Below are 22,735 nucleotides of genomic sequence, written 5' to 3'. Positions count from 1 at the left end.
ACTCCAGAAACACATTGTTTTTATTACTGTTTGTAGTATGTCAAAATATTTTATAAGGACTCTCCTCTGCTTTTCTTTTTTCAAAATTATCATAGATATTTATGCACCTTTACTGTTCAGTATGGATTTTAGAATACATTAGTTGAATTCCTCAAAAAATCCTGATGGAAGTACATTGAATTTACATATTTAGAGAGAGAGGATAGTTATTTTAATATTGAATTATTTCATCTATAAACATATTATATCTCACTAATTTTTTAGGTCTTCATTTATGTCCCTTTTAGTGTTTTTTTTTAAGTTAAAAATTTTGATTTGGGCCAGCCTGGGTGGCCTAGTGGTCAAGTTCAGCACACTTCACTGTGGCAGCCCAGGTTGAGTTCCCAGGCGTGGACCTACCCCACTTGTCTGCCAGTGACCATGCTGTGGTGGCAGCTCATGTACAAGAAGAGGAAGATTGGCAACAAATGTTAGCTCAGGGTGAATCTTCCTCAGGAAAAAAAAAAATTCTTTTTGATTTATCTGTTACAATATTTCTGCTTCTTCTGGGGTCTGGAACCCAGTATATTTTCCTTTTTTTTCTCATCTAAACTTTTAATTATAATATATGGAATTATGTAACATATATATATAAAGTGCATTGATTGTAAGTGTACATCTTGACTAATTTTCACAAAGTAAACCTCTTTTGTAAGCAGCACCTAGATCAGAAAACAACATCAGAACCCTAGAAGCCACCCTTGCCTACCCTTCCAGTCAGTATTCATGTGTCTCCCACCTCTCCTACAGTAACCACCATCCTGGTTTCTATTTAGCTTACTTTTGTACTTTATAAAATTGAAATCATGCCATATATACTTGAGTCTAGCTTCATTGGCTCAACATTGTCTTTGTAAGATTCATCCATTCTGTTGTATGTAGTTGAGTTTGTTTACTCTCATTGCTGTGTAATATTCCACTGTATGAATATAGCACAATTTATCTATGTTACTATTGATGAATATTTGGGTTATTTCCAGTTTTGGACTACTAAGAATAGTGCTCCTATGAACGTTTTTGTAAATATCTTTTGGTGAACAAATGTATGCTTTTCTGTTGGCTATATGACTAGAAGTCCTCATTGTAGGGTTTGCCTATATTCAGCTTTAGTTTGCCTACAGTCAGCTTTAGATACTACCAGTTTTCCAAAATGGTTGTTCCAATTTATAATCCCACTAGCAGCATATGAGAGTTCTAGTTGTTCCACATCCTTGTCAACACTTGCTTTTTTCTTTTGCATTTTAGCCATTTTGATGAATGTGTAGTGATATCACATTGTGGTTTTAGTTTGCATGTCCCTGGTGTTAATGCAATTGAGCACCTTTTTGTAAGTTTATGGACCATTTAGATATCTTCTTTTATGAAATGCCTGTTTAAGTCTTTTGCCGATTTTTTTGTTGGATGTCTTGTCTCATTTGTCTATAAGACTCCTTTGTATATTCTGGATATGAGTCCTTTATCAAATATATGTATTGCAAATATATTCTGGTCTGTGGCTTTTTTTTCCACTCTCTTAATGGTGGCTTTTTTTTTTTTTTTAAAGATTGGCACCTGAGCTAACAACTGTTTCCAGTCTTCTGTCTTTTTTTTCCTTCTTCTTCTCCCCAGAGTCTCCCCAGTACATAGTTGTATATTCTAGTTGCAAAGTGCCTCTGGTTGTGCTTTGTGGGACACTGCCTCAGCATGGCCTGATGAGCGGTGCCATGTCCATGCCCATGATCTGAACCGGCGAAACCCTGGGCTACCAAAGCGGAGTACGCAAACTTAACCCCCTTTGCCACGGGGCCAGCCCCTAATGGTGCCTTTTGATGAACAGAGGTTCTTAATTTTAATTTGGTCCAATTTATCTGGTTTTTTTTTTCCTTTATGGATAGTATTTTTTTATGTCCTGTTTAAGAAATCTTTACCTACCTCAAAGTCATGAAGAAATTTTTCTGTCTTATTCTAGAAGCTTTATTCTTTAGCCTTTTACATTCAGATTTAAAACCCATGGTGTGTGTATCTGTACAGTGTGAGGTAGGGATCAAAATTCCTTTTTTTATTATATGAGTATCCAAATTATTATATCTTTATTAAAGCTTTACTTTTTTTCTATAAAGAGGTTTTGTGCATTTCTATAAAGGTCTTGTGCATTCATTTGTTATGTTAGCTCCTAGATGCTTTAATTTTTTTACTGCTATTGTGATTTTACATTTTTTTTTCTGTTGTATTTTCTCCTTGGCTATTGATGTGTAGGGGAATGAGTGATGTGTGTGTGTGTGTGTGTGTGTGTGTGTGTGTGTGTGTGTGAGAGGAAGATTGGCCCTGGGATAACTTCTGTTGCCAGTCTTCCTCTTTTTGCTTGAGGAAGATTGTCACTGAGCTAACATCTGTGCCAGTCTTCCCCTATTTGATGTGGAATGCCTCCACAGTGTGGCTTGACAAACGGTGCTAGGTCTGCGCCGGAGATCCGAACCTGCTAACCAAACCAGGCCGCCAAAGCGGAATGTGCAAACTTAACCACTACACCACTGGGCCGGACCCCCAATAAGTGATTTTTTTTATAAGTTCATCTTTATTTACTTTGTGTACCTGTCAAAAACTTGTGATATAATCTGCATGACAGTTCTTTAATAAATAAAATGTACTTGATGCTTAAAAACATTTTCTTAGACTAGAATAAAATTAGGACAATAAAATCTTGCTTTTGTGGTAATATTAGATTATGATTGTTCTGGATAGCCAGATCTAAGAGAATCTGGGTCTTATATATTTTTAATCAAACATCATGAAAGTGGAACTCAGCTAGATCTCCCAGAGCAAATAATTCTGCGTCTAGAGGCTTGTCGACAGGATGTCTACACTTTTTTTCTAGACATTTTCTAGTAGTTTTGATAATGGCTATATTCAAAACAGTGTATCATTTCTCCCCTTCATTTGTAACATGTACTTTTAGAACTCTTACTGTGTAACATTATTCTTATTCAGAAGAGCTCTTTCAGTAAAAAACTTTGAAGCTTGGACATTAACCAAAAGGAAACTGTCTGGATACAAATCTATAGCAAGTTAACTTCTTAGGGGAACTGTAAGCCAATCTGTTATTACTAGTAGAAACTATACAGATTTGTCTGGAAAAAGCTCCAAGAGAGTTTAGCTTATTTCTAGTGGTGAATTTCCTATGGATTCCATATTTTAAAATAAGATGTAAGATGTAAAGTTTCCTTTTGCTGTCCAACAGTTGTATAATATGTCTTTAATGTGTTGAAGGGTAACAGTAGAACTGCCTGGGGAAGCTTGTGGGAAGGAGCACTGAGGAATTATTTTATTTTCTGATCCTGATTTAGCAGAGTTTATCAAGCTGGAGGCTGCAAATCCTTTAGTTCTTTAGGGGAAATACAATGGACAATAAAAACATGCCACTTAAAGAAGGCAAAATTATGGTACATAAACATTTGATGATGAAACGTCATGATTTTCTGTATTATTCTGGGACCAGAGTCGGTAATTTAATGATCATATAAGGAAGGTTTTCTTTGGTCTTAGCTGTGTGTACCACATTTTATTGAGTGGCTAATTTTTTTAAATCAACATTTGGAATTGATTTTATAATGCTTTATTATTTATTTTTTTGGAGGAAGATTAGCCATGAGCTAACATCTGCTGCCAATCCTCCTCTTTTTTGCTGAGGAAGACTGGCCTTGAGCTGAAATCTTTGCCCATCTTCCTCTATTTTATATGTGGGACACCTACCACAGCATGGCTTGCCAAGCGGTGCCACGTCTGTACCCGGGAACTGAACTGGCGAATCCCAGGCTGCTGAAGCGGAACATGTGCATAGAACCGCTGCGCCACCAGGCCAGCCCCCATATAATGCTTTAAATCCTTCGTTCTTTCAGGGTTTTTTGAGGACTATATAACCTTTTGAAAATCTGTTGAAAGCTGTGGACCTTTGCCTTAGAAAACTACAAATCTACACATTAGACAATTTTGCATGCACTTTTCAGGAGATTCACAGACCCTCTGAAACCCACATACCTCTGAGTAAGAACTAAGATTACACATTACATTGGTTCTAGGCTGCAATTCATTGTTGAAGACTTCTCTGGCTGAAAATGGTACATACCTTCATTGTGGTCAGATATTACCCCAACTCAAATGGACATCCTCCTCTTTCTTCTACACTTATCTTTCTTACCTGTGTACATTTTTATTTAAAATGCCAATGTTTATAAAGAAGTCTTATTTCTATATGTCTTATATATCTGTTGCTTTAATGTGTCCTGTTTAAATATTAAGCTTCCAGATGCAGTGATATCTTATAGTGTTCACAGTGCAATGTCTAGTAAATGGTTTATGATGATATTTCATATCATATTTCCGAGTCTTCATATGATGTGTGCAGCCAAAAGAACTGATAACAGAAATTAGCTGATCTAGGGCTGGCCCGGTGGCACAGCAGTTAAGTGTACACATTCCACTTGGGCAGCCCGGGGTTCACCAGCTCAGATCCCAGGTGCGGACATGGCACTGCTTGGCAAGCCATGCTGTGGTAGGTGTCCCACATATAAAGTAGAGGAGGATGGGCACGGATGTTAGCTCAGGGCCAGTCTTCCTCAGCAAAAAGAGGAGGATTGGCAGCAGATGTTAGCTCAGGGCTAATCTTCCTCAAAAAAAAAAGAAAGAAAGAAAGAAAAGAAAAAGAAAAAGAAATTAGCTGATCTAAGTGCATGTAATTTTCCAAAAATTATTTTTCATGGATGTGACATATTTCAAATCTAGGAAAAAAGCCTAGGTATTTGTGATGTTTTGATACTGATGTTTCCATTCAACTTTACCACTGCCTCTTAATTCAAAGCTAGCAGGCTTGCTCAGTAATGCTGCATTTGCAACTTTGTATTTTCTGTTTCTGAAATAGTTATGTGTGTGGAAAGTTTTAGTAGTAGGATTACTTTAAAGTAATACTCAAAAACTGCCAGGAAAAACTTATCCTTCGAGGCCATTTTGTAATTAGTTTATGTTAGCTAAGGAGCTCATTTGTTCTCTCCTCCCTTTGCTTCCTCTTAATTCATTTCTTTCGAAGCACATAGTGAACATCTTCTGAAGGCATATGACGTGAAACCGTTGTGTTTCAAATCAACTGTCAAAGATGAGAGTTGTGGGAGTTGGAGATACTTCTTGCTGACTTTGAAGAAGCAAGCCACCTTGTTATGAGAGGGCCTTTGGAGAAGGCCCCATGGCTAGGCTCTGAGAGCTGCCCTCTGCCGACAGCCAGCAAGAAAATGGGGTCCTCAATCCTACAGCCACAAGATGATAAAATCTGCCAACAGTCAGAGGGAGCTTGGAAGGCACTAATCAGCTTGTAGCACAGAGGAGAGCACACCTGTTATCAGTACAGGGACTTCTCTTTTGTAGTTACAGTCCCTGGAGTTGTGGAGTCTAGCTAGAGGTTTATCAGTTTAACCCCGAAGTTTTGGCACAAGTCATCAATGCTTGCTCTTACGCCAGTTCTATTCAACATTGTACTGGAGGTACAAGATGGTGCCATGAGAATAGAAAAAGAAATAAAAGATATTCACATGTGAAGGAAGAAGTAAACTTTCTTTGCAGGTGACATGACCATGTTTGTAGAAAATCCTAAGGAATCTACCTCCTCCCCCCAAAAAACCAGCAAAACTAGAATAAGTGAGATTAGCATTTTGCAAGGGACCAAGTCAATATGCAAAGATCAGTCATATTTCTATATACTAAAATTAAAAATGGGAAATTAAAATTTAAAAAGCAGTATCTTTTGCAAAAGCATTAAAATCATGAAATTATTAGAGATAAATTTAACAATATATGTGAGAAACTAGTTCAGTGAAAACTATAAAACATCACTGAGATAAATTAAAGATGAAATCGATGGAGAGACATACCATGCTCATGGATCAAAAGACTAAATATTGGGGCCGGCCCCGTGGCGGAGTGGTTAAGTTCGCAGGCTCTGCTTCGGCAGCCCGGGGTCTCGCCAGTTCGGATCTGGGTGCGGAAATGGCACTGCTCATCAGGCCATGTTGGGGTAGCATCCACATGCCACAACTGGAAGGACCCACAACTAACAATATGCAACTATGTATCGGTGGCTTTGAGGAGAAAAAGAAAAAAGAAAATCTTACAAAAAAAGACTAAATATTAAAGCTCCAGTCTCCCCAAATTGACCTAAAGATTCATTGCATTTCCTTCCAAAATCCCAGCAGGATTCTGTAGAATTTGACAAACTAATTATAAAATTTGTATGGAAATGCAAAGGATGTATGGAAAGGCAAACAACTTTGAAAAAGAACTAAGTTGGAAGACTTCCTCTAAATTTACAGTAAGTAGGGCAGTGTGGTATTGGTATAAGATGAGACATATAGATCAATGGTATATACAGAATAGAAAGCACACAAATAGTCCCCACAGTTTTTTTGGTCAATTGGCTTCCACAAAGGTACCCAGATAATTCAATAGGAAAAGGAAAGACCTAGCTTTAGTGGGCATTTCACACCAAAAACTACCTGAATATTCTCCCTCTAGTCCATTTCAGTGTATCAGAGAAAAACCAAAATTTTATAGATTCTTGTTATTAACTAGAGAAGAGAAGGAAACAAAGGAATGCTACTGATCTTCTGGTCCTGTTCAATTGACATGGATACAGAGTAACAGGATTGCAGGTTACCTCATCTGGGAGAGCAATAATGAAGAAATCTACAGCACAGAAAATTTAGCTCTACTAGTTGAGTCCAGAAAAAAGCATAATTTCAATACATTCTTCATATTTTTATGTTTCCCAAATGTAATAAGTGGTTTTAAATGAAGGATGTTATAACATTTATTGTTCTTAATATGTGCAAGATACTGTGTTAAGGAGCTTTAAGATATATAAATATCCTTTAATCCGCACAACAATCCCATGAGGCACAGTACTTTCCTCCTCAGTTTACAGACAATCAAACGGAAGCTTAGAGAATTATGTAACTTGCTTAAAGTCACATAGTAAGTTGTGAACCCAATATTTGAACCCTGCCTGACTGTAGAATGTGTTCTATTCACAATTATGCTGCACGTGTTACAGATAAGAGCTAAAGGACTTTAGTGGGGCACCCCAAAGTTAGCCAGTATAGTTGGAGAGGACTTCGTGGTAGATGAGACTTGAATAAGCCCTGAAGTATAGATAAGATTTATTTAAACAAAGGAGAGAGAGTTAAGGAGTAAGAGCAGGGAAATAGAGTAAGTGATATCTTAAGGCACAAGCATGGTATGTTCAGGAAATCGTAAGTATATAACAAACTTGGGATTAGTGGAAGATAAATTGAAAAGGTCAGATGATCTTCAATGCCAATTTATAGAGTTTTGTGGGGTTTTTTTGAGGAAGATTAGCTCTGAGCTAACTGCTGCCAGTCCTCCTCTTTTTGCTGAGGAAGCCTGGCCCTGAGCTAACATCCGTGCCCATCTTCCTCTGTTTATATGTGGGATGCCTGCCACAGCATAGCTTTTGCCAAGTGGCGCCATGTCCACACCGGGATCCGAACCGGCAAACCCCAGGGCCACCGAGAAGCGGAACGTGAGAACTTAACTGCTGCACCACCAGGCCGGCCCCATAACTTATAGGGTTTTGAACAAGGGATAAGACTGATAACATTGGTATTTGAGGGTATTTGATTGTGGTATTTAATTGGTATTTAATTTGTGGGCATTGTGTAGAATGCAGTCGGGGTGAGGGTGGTTTAGGAGTTAAGGTGGTCTAGGAAGGAATGAAGAAAACGTGAATAAAATAGGGTGGGTTGCAGTGGATATGTGAAATATTTTGAAGTGCGCTTTGTTGACTAAATAGAAAAGAAGCCAATATTATTTGGACTTTAAACCTTTACTAGAAATAGGGAATTGTTTGGGAAAGTGAACCTTTGAGGAGGAAAATATAATAAAGGTTGATTTTAGTTATGTTTAATTTGAAACTATAATGAAAAATTCAAGATGAGTTATTCTGTAGGGAGGTGGAGATAAGGGATTAAAGTCTAAGAGTTTGTGGATGGAGATTAAGATTTGCATGTACTGGGGCCGGGCCTGGTGGCGCAGCGGTTAAGTTCGCACATTCCGCTTCTTGGCAGCCCTGGGTTCACCGGTTTGGATCCGGGGTGTGGACATGGCACAGCTTGGCAAAAGCCCTGCTGTGGCAGGCGTCCCACGTATAAAGTATGGATGTTAGCTCAGCTGAGGCTGGTCTTCCTCAGCAAAAAGAGCAGGATTGGCAGTAGTTAGCTCAGGGCTAATCTTCCTAAAAAAAAAAAAAAAGATTTGCATGTACTCAGCATAAACAAACTAAACATAAACCAGTACCAGTTCACCAAGAGAAAAAAGCATATATACAAAGAAGAGGAGAGTGTTGCTCAGTGTTTACAGTTAGGGTCTTAGAGGAGGAAGACAGAGCAGCAAAGGAGAGAAGCAGGAGTGATCGATAGTTGGAAGATATTTCCTTCTGTGTGCTCTTCTTCCTCCTCTTCTCTATATATGTGAACCTTCGCTCTACCTCGCCAAGATACTTTGAGTGTATTTTCTTGCCTTGTTCCTACTTCATTACTGCCTCTTTAAACCAGCATGTCTCTATTTCCTATGTACCTAACTCTCTTGCTATATAATCATTTTTGTATGCTTCTTCAAAATTGTGACTAGTTCTAAATTGATAAGATATTTTCAAGGTTCTGAGGCCAAAGCTACCTCTAATTTAAATAGCTTTTCAGGAGAATAAATCTTCTAGTGCCTCTGATTGGATTTTAAGCTACTCAACTGGAACTAGCCTCTAAAAATATAGAAATACTAACAAGTTTATATTGAAACATGAATTAGTTCTGAATATTTTCTAATTGAATAACATAATAGAATTCTTGGGGATGTACAAGGGGAAGTTGGAGGAAGAATGTTCAAGAGAACTGGAGAGAGAAAACAGATGTACTTTTAAATCATTGCTCACGAAAGATAATACAAAATATTTGTTGCATATTAGAACTATAAGGTTCAGCCTGTGCTGAAGCTAAGGCTGCTGTAATTGGTATGGAGAAATTGCTCTCTCTTGTGAGTACTGGGTAGTTTTGTAAAAGGGTTGCCATTTTTTGTGAAAACCTATATATCTAGAGTACCTGAAATCTAAGCATTTCTGCATTAGATTACACACATAAAATCCTGATTTAAAAAAGTGTCTAAACGTGACCTCTCAACTTTTTCAGAGGAGATGCGAAAACAAGGCTTATTTCAATGGCTTGATTCTCTTCAAACTGATAACACCACCTCTCCAGACCTGCAGCTCACCGTGGGAGCAGTGATTGTGGAGGAAATGAGAGCAGCCATAGAGAGGCAGACTGGTTTGCAGTGTTCAGCTGGAATTTCACACAATAAGGTAAAGGCTAAAAGATTTTAAAGAGAAACAGATACCTGTAGTTAAATACAGCAAGATAGATGTGAGTGGGACATTTAAATCGTTACAGATATACTTTGAAATGGGTTTCTCTTTTAAAATTCATGTTGAACAAAAAAAAGCCTAAGTAATTCTTTAATGAGCCAGCCCTGGTGGTCTAGTGGTGCTGTCACCTCCATGGCCTGGATTCTTTTCCTGGTCAGGGAACCACATCACCCATCTGTTGGTTGTCGTACTGTCATACTGTGTGTGGCTGTGATGCTGAAAGCTATGCCACCAATATTTCAAACACCAGCAGGATCACCCATGGTGGATAGGTTTCAGCAGAGACAGACAAGAATGACCTAACCACCCACTTATGAAAAGATCAGCCATGAAAGCCCTATGAATAGCAGTGAAGCATTGTCTGATACAGCCCTGGAAGGGTGAGAGGATGGTGAAAAAAGACTGGGCAGGGTTCCACTCTGCTGTCCACAGGGTTGCTAGGAGTCAGAATTGGCACTAACAACAAAAATTCTCTAAGACGGGAATCAGCGTTGAACATGTACTTTCCTAAGAAGCAGGCTGAAAATTTGCAGGAAATGTTATAGTTGCATCCCAAGTATTTCCTTAGTGATTGAACTGTCTGTAGAAAGGAGGAGGTTAGTCTTTGAATCTTACGTATGAATCTGTTTCTTTTCCTTTCACTTGCTGAATATTCTAGTTTATCTCATTTCTTATGTGGAGTTGCCTGAGTGTTTTATGCTTTTGCCCATTTCCACTTCTCTAATGAGAGCAATAAGAGAAATAGAATAGCAAAATTTTATTAATGTGGACCACTCTTTTGACGTAGGGAATACAGACAATTCTCAATAAACCAGGGGCAGAATAACTGGTTTCCTGACTCAAGTGCAGTGAGGGCCTGGGATCGTCATCCCCTTCTGACTAGGCCCAATAATTGGGCAGTGGCTGATTATCCCAGGTTACCACCTTCTCCCCCTTCCTCCAATAGGTGGAAAGTTGCCCAACTACCTGGCAGAGTTTTGTGGGGGTTTTTTCTGGTTGGGTGGAGGGAGAAGAAACAAAAGCCCCAATGTAGTAATTTAAACCAGATGAAGTGTTGCCTAGTACAAGTTTAGAAAATCTTTCCAATGAATTTAAAGGATGATTTTATGCTTTTCCTACCAATTATAATTTGTGAAATGATACCACTAAAGTACCTTATTCGTTGAAAAGAATTCACAAGGATTTACGTTTTTTCCTTTTGAAGTCTTGTTTATAAGATGTTTGCTATTAGAAGATGATTTTGAGCCTAATTTCTATCATAGATATAAATTATGGTAATCTGTATTAAATCTGGGACTCAAAATGGACTAACCATTAATCAAGAAATGTAAATAAATGGGGCAGGGTAAAACAAACTTGTTTTACCCATCTTACTTAAGTTTCTTCTGCAGCTTCTCAGTTTACCCTCTTGAAGTGGGAGAACCTTAAGGAATAGATGGGGGTGGAAAAAACTACCAAAGGAAAACCGAGAATGGAAGATGTGGAAAGAACAATGAGAATAATGATAGTGGGTCATGTTTTCCACTGAGGATGTTGTGGGACACCAAGGTTTAGAGATGTCTTGAGTTTCTGGTTTTATTTTTGTTTTTAATATGGAAACCATTAGTTACAGCCCTTAAGCTGTGCCTGTGTATGTGTGTGTTCATATTCACCAACTCTCTGTGTGAGTGGAGTTGACAGTAATGAGGTTTTTACACTTTCCATGCTCCAGGTCCTGGCGAAACTGGCCTGTGGACTAAACAAGCCCAACCACCAGACCCTGATCTCACATGGGTCAGTCCCACAGCTCTTCAGCCAAATGCCTATTAGCAAAATGTAAGTATTCAGGGAGCACCTTACATTTCACTCATGTACTTGGTGAACGCACTCTTTATAGTTTCTTCTGTTCCTTATGAAAGATTGGAGCCAGGGAAAATAGGTACCAGGGAGGTAGGAGGGAAATAACACAGAAAATTTTGAAAAACACACTGAGATTTCTTTCTTAATGGACCTTCAATTCTGGATTATGTGTGGAAGATACTTAATCCTAAATTTTAAAAAATGAAGTGATTTTTAGCTATATGTTTAATTTCCCTCTAGATCTTTTATTCAAGTCTGTTAATAAAATAAATAGGAATTTTCCTTCTTTTCTTTTGTCTAATATCATATCAAGGTGTTCAGGGCTATTGACTTGCTCCCAAACCAGGCATGAGAGAAGAAGCCAAATAAAATGAGTAACTAGGTTGTGCCTACCCACTGTGTGTCCTTGACAAAGGCTTGTAATATTGTTGAAGGGACAAGATATAACAGTTCTAAGCAACAGTGAAAGTGCTATCTCAAGACTGAATGTGAATAATTGCTGCTAAATCAATTGTACAGAAAGTTACCAAAGTCATAGAAGAGGAGAGTCATCTGAGAAGGATTTATGAAAAAGGCATGGCGTTTTGTTTTGACATTTGGTAAAATTTGGAGAGTCAGATGAGAATACAAGAGCAATACTGATTAGGAGAATGTTTTGAACACAAAGAGGGGGAAACTATAAGGTATTTTCAGTGAACTGGGACGCAAACTAGTTTACCTGGACCACATTGAGAAAGATAAGTGATGGAAATAGGACTGAAAAGATAAGCTGAGGACAGATTATAGGAAGCCTCAAAGGCCAAGCTGAAGAATTTTGAGTATGTTCTTAAATAAAAAGGTTTTAGCTGTGAAAGGGATTTGTTTTGGGATTGGAATTTTAATCCCTAAATAGGACAGTAGATCCTATAGAATTGAAAGGGTTTTTTGTGGGGGCTGGCCCAGTGGCACAGCAGTTGGGTTCGCATGTTCTTCTTTGGCAGCCCGGGGTTTGCAGGTTCGGATCCTGGGTGCGGACGTGGCACTGCTTGGCAAGCCATGCTGTGGTAGGCGTCCCACATATAAAGTGGAGGAAGATAGGCACGGATGTTGGCTCAGAGCCAGTCTTAGCCAAAAAAAGAGGAGGATTGGCAGCAGATGTTAGCTCAGGGCTAATCTTCCCCCCCCAAAAAAAAAGAAAGAAAGAAAAGAAAGGGTTTTTTTTGCGGAAGATTAGCTCTGAGCTAACATTCACCACCAATCCTCCTCTTTTTGCTGAGGAAGACTGGTCCCGAGCCAACATCCATGCCCATCTTCCTCCACTTTATGTGGGATGCCTGCCACAGCATGGCCCGACAAGCAGTGTGCAGGTCTGCACCTGAGATCCTAACTGGCGAACCCTGGGCCGCCAAAGCAGAATGTGCAAACTTAACCACTGCACCACGGGGCCAGCCCTTTGATAACTAATCAATGACTTTAACGTTTTGTTTATGCTATTGTTAATTTTCTTCCCAGGTCCTAACTCCCAAAGTATCTGAATTCCCAGAATCATCTAGGCTTTAAGCTAGAAAATTAATGGTCTACAGTACCAATACGTGTTCTCATTTGTTTGAACCTACTTACACAAGCAAAATGTCTATGTCTGCTGCTAACTAGATATTTATGATGTCACCTGTAAATTTTGCCTTTTTTGTTAGCCGTAATCTTGGAGGAAAGCTAGGGGCCTCTGTCATTGGAATCCTGGGAATAGAATACATGGGTGAACTGACCCAGTTCACTGAATCCCAGCTCCAGAGTCATTTTGGGGAGAAGAATGGGTAAGTGATTCCTAATACTTTTCAATCACAAGCTTTATGAAGATGCTAAATTCAAATAAAGACAAAAGCATCTAGGAGAATCTAGACCTATCTTTAGGTTAATGTTTGTTCCCTAAGGTAATTTCTTTCGTCTTTTTGCTTTAAAATATTAGATTACTATGGCCTATCAGCCTGGAATATTTATTCCATGTACCTAAATAGATTGATAAATAGGAACTGTTACTTTAAAGCTTAGATATACACATCATTTATGTGTACTAAGATGCTGATAGTCCCTTAAAATTCTTGTATTTAGGCTTAGTAAGTACCAAAAAACTTGGGGATATGAATCAGTGGCTTGCTTGGCGCTTCTCCAAAAATATAAATGATGGGGGCTGGCCCTGTGGCCGAGTGACTAAGTTCATGTGCTCCACTTCGGAGGCCCAGGGTTTGACAGTTTGGATCCTGGCCACAGACCCACATATGGCTCATCAGGCCATGCTGTGGCGGCATCCCACACAGAAGAACTAGACTGACTTACAACTAGGATATACAACTATGTACTGGGGCTTTGGGGAGAAAAAAAAGAAGAAGATTGGCAATAGTTGTTTGTTCATGGCCAATCTTCCTCACCAAAAAAAAAAAAAAAGTTTCGTTGAACATTAGAAAAAATACAAATGATAACTTGGCTTTAGAAAGCATAACTGGTGTCCCCCTCCTTGGCAATATATCGCACCGGAATTCATTGGGAAGGCTAGGGATTCTGTTAGAGGTGAGGTATACTTAATTTTGGACAAATTTTTCCTTTTTCATGAAAGGGATAAAAGGGTAGTATAATATAGGTATTTTGTTTTGTTTCAACAATAATCATTTGCTTTCACCTTAAACCTTTTTGCTGCTTTTATTAGATCTTGGCTATATGCTATGTGCCGTGGGATTGAACATGATCCAGTTAAACCCAGGCAAATACTCAAATCCATTGGCTGCTGCAAGAACTTCCCAGCAAAAGTGGCCCTGACAACCCAGGAACAGGTAGGCAGGCATTCTCAACAGAACACTGCCCCTTTTAAGGGGCTAGTGGGTAGGTTTGGGTAGCTGTGGAAGGTGTAATAAATTAGATGGGACCTTTATGCTGTAAAGTATGAAGGGAATAGAAGTTCTTTTTTTGTGTTGAAAATTGACTAAACTTGTGATGTATTATTATTTTTTCCATCTAAAGAGAAGTAAAATGGAACTGATTGAAGTTCAAAATGGAATTACTCATTTTTTGGTAGGTGGAAACTTGGAAGGTCTAGGATATTGTGCCTCCAGTTTGTGTCTTTTCTTTTGTCTCAGAGCTGGAACATGCCTGAAATTCGCCTGATGGCATGCCAGCAGGAAATAAAATGAAAATCGTGACCTAGGGCAGGTCAGAGTACTGCAGATTTCTATGAACTGGGGATCCCTTGGTTATGGGGAGCCTTTGTTGCATAGTTCCACTTAGGGGAGAACTGAGCAAATCTACCATCTAGTTCTCTGATAAACCTAGAGTTTTTTAAATGAAACATTAAAATCTCAATACTTTTTTAGGTACAATGGTGGCTTTTGCAGTTAGCCCAGGAACTAGAGGAGAGACTAATCAAGGACCGAAATGAGGTAAGATTTCCTTCTTTTTTTCCTGGGGTGAGCTTTGGGATCTAAATACCAGTTGCTCCTTACCTTATGAAGTAGAAACAAAGATGCAAAACGACACCAGCCTAGGAAATTTTTAAGAAATCTTTTATCTTTTTCCATAAAATTCCCGTAAAACTCAACATGACCTTTGAAAGCCGGCATCTGTGAATGTAAGACCTGACCACCCCTGTCTCCCTCATCACCATTTGCGTCGACTTTTTTGTAGATTTCTTACCTAACTCCTTCCGCAACCCTGAATATCAGTGGTTCTTCATCAAAGTAACGAGCCATTAAGCAGGACATTTAGAAATTGGACTGTAAATTATTGGACTTAAACACAGCCCATGTGGCAAAGAAGTACTGGCAGTTCTAGAGACAGAGTATTAAGTCAGAGTTTTGACATCTGATGATTAATTTCTTTATCCTCTCCTTTTTTTTAAACTTTATTAGATATATATTTTATATACCATAAAATTCACCCATTTATAGTACACAGTTCAGTAGTTTTAGTATATTCCAGAGTTGCTCAACTATTCCACAGTCAATTTAAGAACATTTTCATTACACAAAAAAGAAATCCTATACTCATTAGCAGCTACTCCCCCAGCCCTACGCAACCACTAGTCTGCTTTTTGTCTCTACAGGCTTACTGTTGTGGACGTTTCATATAAATGGAATACAATATGTGGCCTTTTGTGATTGGCTTGAAATCTTTCAGCTAACATAATATTTTCAAGATTCACCCATATTGTAGCATGTATCAATACTTTATTCCTTTTTACAACTGAATAATATTCTGTTGTATGGATATACCACATTTTGTTTATCCATTCATCAGTGAATGGATATTTGAGTTGTTTCCACTTTTTAGCTATTATGAATAATGTTTCCATGAACATTCATGTGCAAATTTTTGTGTAGACACGTTTTCATTTCTCTTGGGTATATACCTAAGAGTAGAATTGCTGGGTTGCATGGTAACTCTATGGTTAGCATTTTGAGGAACTGCCAGACTACTGCTGGATGATTTTACATTTCCAGCAATATAAGAGGGTTCTAACTTCTCTATATCTTTGTTATTGTCTTTTTAAATTTTAGCCATACTAGTGGGTGTGAAGTGGTATCTCATTGTGGTTTTCAGGTGCTTATTGGCCATTTTCTTACCTTCTTTGGAGAAATGTCTGTCAAGATCCTTTGCCCATTTTTGAAATGGGTTGTCTCTTTATTATTGAGTTTTAAGAGTTATTTACATATTCCGAGTACAAGTCCTTTGTCAGATATATAATTTGCAAATATTTCCTCCCATTCTGTGGGTTTTCTTTTCACTTTCCTGATGGTATTGTTTGGTGTTTGCTGTGTCCTCTCTTGTTGAAACCCCTGGGAATCCTACAAGTCAACAGTATGCTGTCAGGAATCATCCAAAACTACCTGTTCACCTCTTTTTAGCCGAATTGGTGGTGAATGTTCTTTGGTAGACAGCAGAAAGAGGGACATGATCTCAGTTGTGTTATGGGCCTATTTGACTTTGTCCACGAGGTGTTGCTCCTTTCTCATCTCTCTTTATAAGCCCCTGGGGCTTTTCTTCCCACTTTGTATGAGTGCAACACAGAAGGGATCCCTGAAAATTAATCTCTCTTTAAGCTTCAAGGCCCTTATGCCAAAAAGAATTCTGACATAGAAGATCCAGTCACTTCACTGTTTAAAATATCTAGTGGCTTCCTTTCACACTTAAGTCATGTGTGGATTTCTTTTCTTTTATTCTGTGACCAATATGATTTGCTCTGGCTACTTCTCTAACCTCATCTCCCTACCCTCTCCCCCTTACTCCACTCTAGCCTCCACTCCACTGGCCTCCTTCCCTTTTATTTAAAACACCAAGTAATCTCCCACTTTTGTACTTGCTATTCCTTCATCCTGGAGAATCTTTGCTCATTTATTCTTAAAATTTGCTCTCTCATTTTATTCAGGTCTCTGCTCAAATTTCACCTTCTCCAAGAGGCTTTCCCCAAGTACCCTATCATATTAGCAGCCTCCATCACTCTCTGCCTTACTCTGCTTTTTCCATAGCACTTTGTAGTCATTTCTATTACATGCCTACTTGTTTATTATCTGTAGCTCCTACTACAAGATAAGATCCATGAGGGCCTGGACTTAATTTTGTTCTCTACTGTATCTCTGGGCAGGGTCTGATACACAGCAGGCATTTAGTTATAGTTGAATGGTTTTAGTCAATAATGACTCATTTGTAGTTGCCAATTTGTATTCTCTCAAGATACACAAATCTGTATGAATTGTATTTACAAAATGTGCGAAAGTACAAAATATGTTTTTACCCCCAAATATAGTTGGTGCCCTTGGCTTGTTTGCCTTAGGGGTATTTCTTCTCACTAGCGTCTTTTGATTTAGAGGGGACCCCTATGTAGAATTTTTACCTTCTTATATTTTAGCCTTCACCTTTATTTCACCTTTATTTATTTCTTAGTTTTCTTTGCATCAACAGTATTTCGATGCCTAGACTTCACTGAAAAGTGAATCAACAATCTTGCTCTCTAGAGGCGGGCTCACTACACTGTGTCTTCTATAGATGGGCTGTAAGAAGGTGTTAGTGGAAACTTCTGCTCATATTAAGCATAAGAGCATCAGGGAAGATTAAAGAGTAGATCCACTACTCAATCTTGACATCCTAGCTTGGAACTTCCTTTCAGACAATTACTTACATGAACCTTTTCTTCAGTCACAAAATAGAATATAGTACTATAGGTATTTGTTATAATCATCCTGCATGGATGCTACAAAAAACATTCAGGAGAGTCCATTTTCATTTTTTCTGTCCTGTTCCCATCACCTATCAATATCCTAGATAATCTAATATTCCATCATCCAAATTATTATGTCTTCTCCAACTACTTCTTACAGCTGGAAAAAGCACAAAAACTTTTTTAAATTTTAAATTAAACTTGAATATTTCCAAACCATTCTGTCACCCTGATTCTTTTAATTTCCTCTCATGCAGTTCAGTATATAGAATCTAGATGCTCATGGTAACTTCAGTTCTGGTCTCAACCCTTTACACCCACAGAATGACAGGGTGGCCACCCAGTTGGCTGTGAGCCTTCGTGTGCAAGGAGACAGACGTCTGAGCAGCCTGCGCCGCTGCTGTGCTATTACCTGCTATGATGCTCACAAAATGAGCCATGATGCATTTGCTGTCATCAGGAACTATAATGTTTCAGGAATCCAAAATGAATGGTGAGTTTCTTTCTAGCTTGTCTTCTCAGAAGAGATTTATACTCTGTTCTTGCTCTAAAATTAGTGGGTGTATAAACTTTCCAGCTGGGTTAGGTTCTTTGTGACTCTGGCTAGCAGGAACTATTACAGAGGGGAATGGTCATGCACTAAGGGAGAGAACACAGTAAAAACACTAGAAACAAGGCAGCTCAGCTGCAGCTTCTTGGCTGCATTTGGTACATTCCAGTTCCCACTGGTAGGTTTGAGAGGCAGAGTGAACCATACTATCCCTGCCTGGATCCATTTGCTATATGCCCTGCTATAGTCAGGGCAAACACCACCTGCACTTGGGAGTACAGAACGCATTTCAAGAATACATTTAGGAACTAGGAACTTCTTTCTCAACTACCTGATTGTTGAATCTTAAAAGCATCTTCCTTGATAATGAAAGTCACCTATATTCATTGATAATTTCTAACATCCCAACTCAGTTGTAAGCTCCAATGGTATAATACCAAATATCATATTAATAAACTTCGCTTCAAGTGGTCATGAAAAGTAACCAAATATATGACTGGAGTGCGTTCCCTACTGCCTAGATATTAATGATTTTCAGTATTGACATCCTTTAACTATTTATTTAACATAGACTGTTACACTGAAAACAGTACTCCAGATTCCCAATGGAAAAGAATTATGTGAGAAGGATAAATTGGATGTTTATAGGTCTGTGTTAAAGATTATAGAAATAAAAGTTCAGTTAACCACCTAAGTTACTGCTTATCTAAATATGTGGCATTACCATTACATGTACAGACCTACAGTATGACGGGGTCTCTAAAGTTGGAGTCTTTGTTCTTAGAATATTTACTTCCTGGTATATTTGTTTTCAAATATTGAATAGTTTTGCTGAACCAAGTGATAATTGTGATACTATGTTCATATAAAACCTAATAAATTGACAGACTATAACAAATTCTACTCACCAAGAGTGTGAAACTTATTGCTAGAGAAGCATCAAAATTATCTGATTTTATAAGACTGTCCCAAAGCATGAAACTGAGGATAGGGAGATACTATCATAATAATTGTAAAATAGCATTTACTCTTTACCTCCTCGAGGGTCTAATCTGTATGTAAAAGCACATTTCATCTTCTGAAATTCAGCTGTGAAAATTTATTTAGATAATTAGACATAATGAGGAACTTTATGACACGAATTTCTTGAAACGTTTCTGAGACTAGCATAGGTAACCAAAAGCAGTTGTGGAATTTCATTCTCTAGAAATTCCAGAGCTGAGAGTCTGTTAGAGTTAGGGTTAGGTGGTACCCTCTTTAAAAACAGGAGAATGGGTAAGAGAATTTTTCAAGAGTCTTTCTAGTCTAAATATTCTAAAGCTTTTTTGTTGCCCTGAATAAAATTTCTTGCCCCAACCCTGAATTACAGCAGCTCTTCAGCAGTATCTTTTGAAAATAATACCTAGCTGTCGGGGGCTCCGACTTACACATGTCTGACTGAGCAGGTGTTCATCAAGTCAGGGTTCTCAAGGTGTGATTCTAGACCAGCAACATCAGCATTACCTAGGAACTTGTTAGAAAGGCAGATACTCTACCCATCCCAGGTCTACTGAATCTGATTAATCTGATACACCCTAAAGTTTGAGAACCACTGCAGTAATAACTTCCTCTTGTGGCAGAACCAGAATCCCAGTCAAATGTAAATACAAACTGAATCTGTGACCTGGTGCTAATCTTGTTCCTTTACTTTCTATACAGGTCCCCTCCCCTCACAATGCTTTTCCTCTCTGCTACCAAGTTCTCTGCCTCTACTCCTTCATCTTGCACAGACATCACCAACTTCTTGAGCAATGACCCAAGTTTAGTGCCAAAGGTGCCAATTACCAGTTCAGAAGCTAAAACCCAAGGAAGTGGCCCAGGAGTGACGGCCACCAAGAAAGCAACTACTTCCTTGGAATCATTCTTCCAAAAAGCTGCAGAAAAGCAGAAAGTCAAAGAACCTTCACTTTCACCTCTTACTGCCACTACCCAGGACCCCATGGGCGATTCACCATCCAAGCCATCATTACCTTTCCAAACCAGTCATGCTACAGGAACTAAGCCCTTCTTTAAGCAGAAAAGCCTGCTTTTAAAGCAGAAACTGCTTAATGATCCTTCAGCTTTCTTCCCTCCACAAAATCCACAATGCAGCCCTAAAGAGTTACCAAATGATTTTCCAATAGAACATCCTGATTGTGTCCCTGTCTGTGAAGAGGCGGTGAAGCTAGGATCCTCCAGAGCAACTCTTACAGAGATGGATTTGACCCAGAAGAGCCCAAGCCAGCTTGCTTCTTTAACTTCCAAGTCTGCTCTGGAGGTGGCTCAGAAGGCAACTACCACCCCAAGTCTCCTGGCTGCTGAGGACCAACTGCCCTGTGAGAAATGTGGCTCTCTGGTACCTGTGTGGGAGATGCCAGAACACTCGGACTATCATTTTGCATTGGAGTTGCAGAAATCCTTTTTGCAGCCCTATTCCTCCTCAAACCCCCGGGCTGTTTCTGCCAGTTCTCCTCAAAACAAAAGAAATCCCAAGAGCCCTTCAGCTTCCAGTAGTAAACGCCCCAGGCCTGAGGGCATGAAGACACTGGAATCATTTTTTAAGCCATTAACACACTAGTGCTGCCCTCAGGCTTGCTACGGGGTTTTAATATTTTATCTGTAACCTAGGAGATGGAAATATGTTCAATTCTCAAGGAAATTCCTAACTTTATGAAATTTTTAGTAAGAAAAGTAATCCAGCTAGATGCTGAGTTAAGGCTCCCATCTCTTCACAGGCATGGATTCAAATGTTGCTGATAGAGATGTAAAATTCTTCTTCCAGAGATATAACTGCTTTGAGTTTTTAATCGTTGGAGTCTAGGGAGGCAGCATCATATAGTAAAAAATGTGTAGGCCTTGGAGCCTAAGAGATGTGGTTTCAAACCTGGCTCTGCCTTGTGGAGGTCACTTTCCTCACTTCTCATCTGTAAAATTGAGAAAATACCTTACGGATTATTGAAGATTAAGAATGATGTATTTAAAGTAGGTAGCTTAAAGTTGGCACTGAAAAGGAACTGAGTAAAAAAATATTAAAAAATTTTTTTTTCCTATAGCTCTGTGACAGGGGCAGTTCAGATAATGCCTTGACCAAAATTCGAGGTTTGAGAATGTGAGGTAAAGACTTGAAACCCTAAAGGGATAATTAGTTTAGGGCAGGGCTCTGTATACAGAAGCTTGTCAATGAACAAAAATTCGACAGTAAACTTAAAGATCTAATTGGTTTTATTCAACATTCATGAATTGGGCAGCATCCCATCTAGTAAATAGAAAGGGCTCAGAGGAGTTGTACAAAAAGCAAGATATTTATAGGCAGAAACTGGGTTGGACAAGAAAGTTATTAGCAAAAGAAAAGAAAGGATTGTTTCAGGCAAGGTCACCAGTCACCTTTCTTTGGGGAAAGGGTGGCAGGGTCTTATCAGGCAGATTACCTCACTAGTGTTGATCAGGAACTTCCAGACTGATTGGTTTAAGGTCACATTCCTGGCAGGGGCTGAAACTGCAATTAAGTCTTGCTTTGCTGTCCTGGGTACAAGTGACTCTACCTTGGGCCTATTGTTTATTTTAAAAAGCTACTCAATAAATACTGAATTTCATACATGTAAACTCTATTATAGCCACAATTTTAGATAAACTTTTTTTTTGCCTGAGCTAACATCTGTTGCCAATCTTCCTCTTTTCTTTTTTCCTCCCCAAAGCCCCAGTACGTGGTTGTACATCCTAGTGGTAAGTTGTTCTGCTTCTTCCATGTGAGCCACGCTGCAGCATGGCAACTGACAGATGGGTGGTGTGGTTCTGGGACTGAAGTGAACCCAGGCCACCGAAGCGGTGAGAGCACCAAACTTTAACCACTAGGCCATCAGGGCTGGCTCTATAGCCACAATTTTAGCCACTAGCCCTTCTACCTCTTGCATTTTGTTCTAATGTAGAATGGTGGTGTTACTGGGCCAGTTCAGGAACTGTTTAGATTGGATAAGTCATGATCAGAACTAGATCATCTCTAGAACCTTGCTACTCCAAGTGTGATTTTAAGGAGCATCAGCATCAGCAAGGAACTTGTTAGAAATAGTCTCAGCCTCACCCCCAGCCCTACTGAATCAGAATCTGTGTATTAACAAGATCCCCCAGGGTGTATCTTAGAGTTTGAGAAATACTGATCTAGAAGATACTAATGGCTGACCAGGTTTCTAGAGGGCAATGACATTTCCTTAAATGCTGAAGTACAAATTTAAGAGGTAAGTGCTTGGGCCTTCAGGGTCACTGGCATGTTCATCTCTTCCCTATTGAAGTGTGAATATTTCACTTAGGGTTTTAAATTAATTATTGTAGCTTATCGCACTTGTCCATGTTTATAGTACTATATTCTTCACCTTCACTCTTATATGTGGAAAGTCAGTTTTTTTGGCTTTTTGATATGGGAAACCTTGAATTACACAGAGAACCCAACTGAAGATGAACTGAGCTGGGGGTGGTGGGGCAAGTGGCTAGGGAGAATGGTGTACCTATCCCCCCTCCCATACATGTACACAAACCACCTGCTTTTGAAGCTTATTTGTAAATTAGGGGTCTGTATTTAGTTTGAAGGGGGAACGTTTGAAAACCCCTGGGTCTAGCAGGAAATTATTTCTTCCTCCAAAAATATTTTCCACTTTTGTAGCAG

At 39.0% G+C, this 22,735-nt stretch overlaps 1 protein-coding gene across 1 annotated transcript in view; it reads left to right on the top strand.

The window, feature by feature from the left end:
* Positions 1–21,826, top strand: part of POLH (DNA polymerase eta) — a 29,857-nt gene extending 8,031 nt beyond the window's left edge. Inside the window, exons 5-11 of the mRNA XM_046639321.1 lie at positions 9,258–9,427; positions 11,202–11,305; positions 13,003–13,122; positions 14,010–14,133; positions 14,671–14,736; positions 17,834–18,003; positions 19,759–21,826. Of these exons, the coding sequence (XP_046495277.1) occupies positions 9,258–9,427; positions 11,202–11,305; positions 13,003–13,122; positions 14,010–14,133; positions 14,671–14,736; positions 17,834–18,003; positions 19,759–20,656 (1,652 nt within the window). The 3' untranslated portion in view covers positions 20,657–21,826. The remainder of the gene's footprint in view (positions 1–9,257; positions 9,428–11,201; positions 11,306–13,002; positions 13,123–14,009; positions 14,134–14,670; positions 14,737–17,833; positions 18,004–19,758) is intronic.
* The last annotated feature ends 909 nt before the right edge of the window (positions 21,827–22,735 follow it).

The sequence above is a fragment of the Equus quagga genome, chromosome 15 (genome assembly GCF_021613505.1).
Source record: "Equus quagga isolate Etosha38 chromosome 15, UCLA_HA_Equagga_1.0, whole genome shotgun sequence".
Lineage (NCBI taxonomy): Eukaryota > Metazoa > Chordata > Mammalia > Perissodactyla > Equidae > Equus > Equus quagga.
The sequence above is the reverse complement of the archived record's forward strand: the minus strand, read 5'-3'. Positions and strand labels throughout refer to the sequence as shown.